Below are 5,356 nucleotides of genomic sequence, written 5' to 3' on the forward strand. Positions count from 1 at the left end.
AAAAAAAATGTCGGTGTCTTCAGGGTTTGGGGAAGAAACAAAACACCGTAGCGTAGAAACGGATGTGTTTGCACAACGGCTTATCAGCTCTGGAATCGCACTGTCAGATGACAGCACAGGGCCTGCTAGGACGGTGCACCAGAAAGGACAGGAAGCTCCAGACTGGGGGGCTTCGCGACCTTTTTCTAGAACCGCAGGAGCTTCCTCTGCTGCTTTTTCTTGAGAAATAGATGGCTTTGCTTTTCCAGTTTCGGAGTGGCCTTCCACTTTACTGTTTTTCTCCTTCCCATCAGTCTTGACTGTAATTTAGACGACTTTGGTTCTCTTGAAAACTGCTGCTATCCGCCGCAAGGAGAAAACTAAAACCTCTGCATTTCTCCCCAGAGGTAATTTTCCAAAACAAAGGAAAGAAGCACAATGATCGACTCACTGAAATGGAACTGCAAAATCTGTAGAGCTGGAGGTGATTTTGGAGACGGTGCCCAAGGAGAGAGGCCCAGAGACAGGAAAGCTTTGCCCTCCGTGGGGCAGTGGCCGGGGTGAGACCTGCTCCCTGCCTGGAGGCCAGCCCTTCCCCCCTCCCCCTCCCCCACGTCACTGTGTTTGGTGAGGACCATGACAGGAGAAGCAATGTGATAAATAGATACTGAGAAAGAATGTTTAAAATGCACCCTAAATACTCAATATTTGAGGAAACCAAAAATAAATAAATAATAAGTGAAATAGTAATACTTGAAAAAGACTCAAGTACTGCAGTTCTCATTCTTAACCGACACCCTCTTTTCCTTCCAAGGACCCCCGGCGGCCCCCACTTTCCTCCTCCGGGGCAGCCATTCCAGGTCTTCTGGTGGGGTGGGCTCTGCCACTCCCAGGTCCCACGTGACACTGACTCATTTTGCACGGAAAGAATAGAGAAAGAGTCATGGGGGTACAGAATATGACGCGCAGAGCAGGGCTTGGCAAATTCGGTTTGTAAAGGGCCAGATGGTAAATATTTCAGGCCAGCGTGGGCCGCAGTGGTCTGTCACTGCTGTCGTGGTGGCCAGCAGCCACACAGACGCTGCCTAGGTGAACGGGCGTGGCCCGGGGGCCATGAAACTTGACTTGTGGACGACGAAGTTTGATTTTCATCTAATTTTCACAAAGTGTTATTTCTCCTCTGATTTTCTTTCAACCTCTTAAAAATGCAAAATCCATTGGTGGCTTGGGGGAGGAGCAGAAGCCCCGTTCGGGCCGCGGGCGTTGGTTCCTGACTCCCTTCGCCAAGGAGAGGCAAGGTGGGTTCTGGAGGTGGCTTGATGGAAAAGGCGGAAGGACAACGCCAAGTGGGGACGGCAGGAGCTCAGAGGCCGAAACAGGGGGCGCAGCGAGTGCGGGAAAGGTCGGTGGGCGAGAAGGCTCTGGAAGGCGGAGGGGCCCGGGCCGGCTCCTCCCACATTCTTGGCTGAGCCTCGGCTTCCCGGAGGCGCTCGGGTTTCAGACTCCTGTAGTTTGCGGGTGACTTACTGAAACGGATTTTTACCAGGGTTCCGACTACGGTTCTGAAATGTGCCCTCTCTGGGGTACAGAGGGGGGCTGGTGCCGCTCGCAGCATTCCACCCGCGTCTGTGCCTCGGCGCGGGGCTCCCGGCCCAGCGGGACCCCGGTCCTTCCCGGCCCAGCAGGACCCAGATCCCTTCCCGGCCCAGCGGGACCCGGGTCCTTCCCGGCCCAGCGAGACCCGGTCCCTTCCGGCCCAGCAGGACCCAGATCCCTTCCCGGCCCAGCGAGACCCGGGTCCTTCCCGGTCCAGCGGGACCCCGGTCCTTCCGGGTCTCTTCCCGGCCCATTGGGACCCGGTCCCTTCCCGGCCCAGCGAGACCCCGGTCCTTCCCGGCCCAGCGGGACCCGGGTCCTTCCCGGTCCAGCGGGACCCCGGTCCTTCCGGGTCTCTTCCCGGCCCAGTCGGGACCCGGTCCCTTCTCGGCCCAGCGGGACCCGGCGGGCTCCCCGCGGTGACTTCGGCTTCTCAGCCGGAGCCCTAATGCCCGCGCGGGAGCGCACCGGCTCCGCGGCCCCTGGGGCCGTTACCGGGGTAACAGGGCCCCTTCCCTCCGCCCTCTCCCCGGGGTCCCCGACCCGCGGGCTGAGCTGCCCGCTCTTTCCTGCCACGTCCGCATGGAAGCGGCAGGTCAAGCCCGGGGGAAAGTGTGCCCCGGGCGGGTTCCTTTCGGCCTCGGAGGACGAGTGGACCGAAGCCGGACTTACCATGTCGGCGTGCAGCGCGGCGCGCGGGCTGTGGGCGCGGAGCGGCGCGGCGCGGTCCGAGCAGCGGCGGGCTGGGCGGGGTCCCTCCCTGTCCCCGCCTGTCCCCGCCTGTCCCCGCCCGTCCCCGCCCGTCCCCGCCCGCCTGACTCACTCGCCCGGGCCCCCGCTCCGCTGCCCGCCGCGCAGATCCAGACTCGCCAGCCTCCCAGGCAGCTTCTCCTTGGAACTCACACAAAGCCCATTGTCCTGCGAAGCTGGCTGATTTTCGACCTTTCGGAATTAAAAGTTTGCCTGGCCGGCGTCGGGAAGTCTGGCGGTGCCTGTGGTGGGTCTTTCCCGCTTCTAGCTCATTCTGATCATTCACGTTAAATAGGCAGAAAGAAACCGTTTAAAAACGTGCCACCCGGGGCGTAGGTCACCGTCGGGAGAGTAGACGTTTCCAGAAGCAGGGTTACCTGTTCCTCACACTGGACGTGGCTATCGCGAGCACTGCTGGTTTGCCTTTGCCTGCCACGTCTGTGTGAATGACAACAGTTAGCAACAAAAGCTGCCGCGATGGGAGCCTGACCCCTGCCAGCAGAGCCTCCATCCGTGTGCCCCTGGCAACGGACTTGGGAGCTGGATTAAGGATCAAAAGCTCTGGGTTTGAATCCTGAGTCCACTATTTCATCGCAAAAACCCTCATTCCGCTGAACCTCCATTTCCTTCTCTATAATAGGAGGCGATGTCGCCCGTCCTATTTCATGAGCTCGTGACACTGTCACGTGAAGTGATGGCTTTGAGAGGGCTGCAGACGCCGGAGCAGGTGTGAGCGGGAGACCCTGGGCCGCGGGGCTTGGGCACCCTGCCGCCCCGCCCCCACGCAGATCTCACCCCCGCCCGCCCCCCGCCCGCAGACGCGCACTGTCAGTGGGTCTTGAGTCCACCTGAAAGTCCCACCCGAGCCTCAGACTCAGTCCTTCGAGAAATGGCTTCTTTCCCGACACCCCTCTCTCCCCCTTCTCGCCATGCTTTCTTCTCTGGACTTGAGGATGCCGGAGCCTGGTTCCGACTCTAAATCCCTTTCTTACCCCGAAATCTCGTCCCGAGCCAGGCCTCTCTGACGCGTTTTCACACTCTCTCTCGGATCTGCGCCTCGAATTTTCCGCCTCCACCTCCGGTGTTCTAGTCTGGACATTCATCCCCTCTTGCCCTCCAGTCTGTTCTGTGGACTGTTTAAAACACACTTTCCTAAGGTACAGCTCCGAGCAATTGCGAACAAAACCCAGCCCAACAAAACAACAAACGAAATGGCCCCCAGTGCCTTGTCTATCACATACACACTTCTTAGCTTCTATGTGGCTGCGCAAACCTCTTTAACCTTCATGAATGAACACATTCTTCAGTTTATTCATTCAACAGTAGTTTTGGAGATTAGCCGAGTTGTCTAATGGGGAAGCACAGGGAGCGAGAGTCTGGGACCCAGCTTTGCTTGTCTTCTCGTTCTTCCGGAGCCTGGTTGCTTCGTTTTCCTGATTTGCTGTAAGACATTTATTTTGTTCAATAATTCCTCTGCCCCGTGAGGCCGCTTGAGTGGAATCAGAGAATAGAGTTACACCAAGTAAGTGTGACTCATCCAGAACCAGGCTTGGGGGATGGCGCCTTCCAGTTGGGGCTGCCCTTGGTGACGGCTCCCCGGGCTCATGCTGAAATAGAGCCATTACACAAGTAGGTGTTCAGGCAGAGGAGGGAGCGCTCGGGAAGGACAGCAGGCAAAAGGAGCTCTGGCAGAGTGCGTCACACTGAAGGGCCGGAGCAGACACCGGGCTGAGGACCAGCGAGGAGCGAGGGCTGGCGAGCTGATGGCGAGGTCCGGAGGAGGCGAGGCTGGTCAGGGGATGGAAGGGGGGCTTCCACGACACAGGGGCATTCTCGATGCAACCTGAGCTCTGTGCAGGGTTGGGTAGGGCCTGACATGGGCACAGTAGAGGGTGACGAATGTAATAACAGGGCTGCGACCAAGGTGCAGGACAGCGCCAGGAAGGAAATGAGTGGTTAACTCTGGGGGCGGGGGGAGGCGTCGGGAGGGGGCAGGGAAAGCATCATGGAGAAAGCGATGCTTGAGCTGGGTGTTGAAGGATGAGGTGGATGTTCACGATGACAGACTCTGGAACTGGAGTGGGGGCTCAAAATTCGAATCCCTTTCTCATCTCTGGGCCTTTGCACACCTGTTGGATCTGTCTGCAAGCAGCCTTTCTCACCTCATCTGTCTTAGCTGGCCTGGGCTGCCACACCCAAATACCACAGACTGGGGGGCTTCTTCTCACAGTGCTGGAGGCTTCAAGTCCAAGATCAAGGTGCCAGCCGATTCCGTTCCTGGAGAGAGCGTCCTTCCTGGCCTGCACATGGCTGCTTTCTCGCTGGTCCTCCTCTTATAAGGCCACAGTCCTACTGACTTAGAGCTCCGCTCTTTGGGCCTGTAATCATTTCATCATTTAGCCATAATTACCTGCTAAACACCGCATCTCCGCCAGGCCAGTCACACTAGGGGTTAGGGCTTCCGCATATGACTTTTGGGGTCTGGAGAGACACAGTCGAGTCTGTAGCATCAAAACCGAGACATCGTCTCCCCTGGGCATTTCTCACCCCGAGACTGGGCCAGACATCTGTGCAAAAACAGAGTTACCCTAGCAGCCTGACACTGCCTTCCCTGGAGAGGGCTGCTCCCAATGTGGCCCCTGGTGGCATCTGGGAACATGGCTTTGGGGGCTTGTCACCGTTTCTTCGCCTTCTCTTACTGTGCCTGCGGGTGGCTCCCTGCGCCTCGACCCTACAGCGTGGCTTATGCCGAAGGCCCGCGTTCCTCTCGGGAGTCTGGAATTCTGGGGCCTGCTCGACAGAGTGTGCCATGTGACCAGCCTCCTGCGGGAATCTTGGGCACCCGGCCTCATGAGTTCCCGGCAGACAGAGCGCGCAGGACGCGGGAAGCCTTCCACCTGCTGCGCGTCCACCGCACGTTCTGCCCTCGCTCCTTAGCGTGTAATTCTTACCACACTCTAATGTCACTTTGTCCACTGTCCGTCTTCCTCACTGGACTGCAGGCCGCTTGAGGGCAGAGCCAGTGCCCCGC

General features: G+C 58.5%; 1 protein-coding gene across 2 annotated transcripts in view; it reads right to left on the reverse strand.

Moving 5' to 3' along the window:
* Positions 1-3,628, reverse strand: part of S100A11 (S100 calcium binding protein A11) — a 6,617-nt gene extending 2,989 nt beyond the window's left edge. Inside the window, exons 1-2 of one of the 2 annotated variants that reach the window (XM_023521831.1) lie at positions 3,599-3,628; positions 3,318-3,458 (exon numbers count right to left, since the gene is read on the reverse strand). In XM_023521831.1, coding sequence (XP_023377599.1) covers positions 3,318-3,458; positions 3,599-3,625 — 168 coding nt within the window. In that variant the 5' untranslated portion in view covers positions 3,626-3,628. Of the gene's footprint in view, positions 1-2,247; positions 2,347-3,317; positions 3,459-3,598 lie in introns of those variants that run through there. The other variant, XM_011377695.2, reaches the window with a different exon arrangement.
* Positions 3,629-5,356: the final 1,728 nt, after the last annotated feature.

Source organism: Pteropus vampyrus, unplaced genomic scaffold, assembly GCF_000151845.1.
Source record: "Pteropus vampyrus isolate Shadow unplaced genomic scaffold, Pvam_2.0 Scaffold319, whole genome shotgun sequence".
Lineage (NCBI taxonomy): Eukaryota > Metazoa > Chordata > Mammalia > Chiroptera > Pteropodidae > Pteropus > Pteropus vampyrus.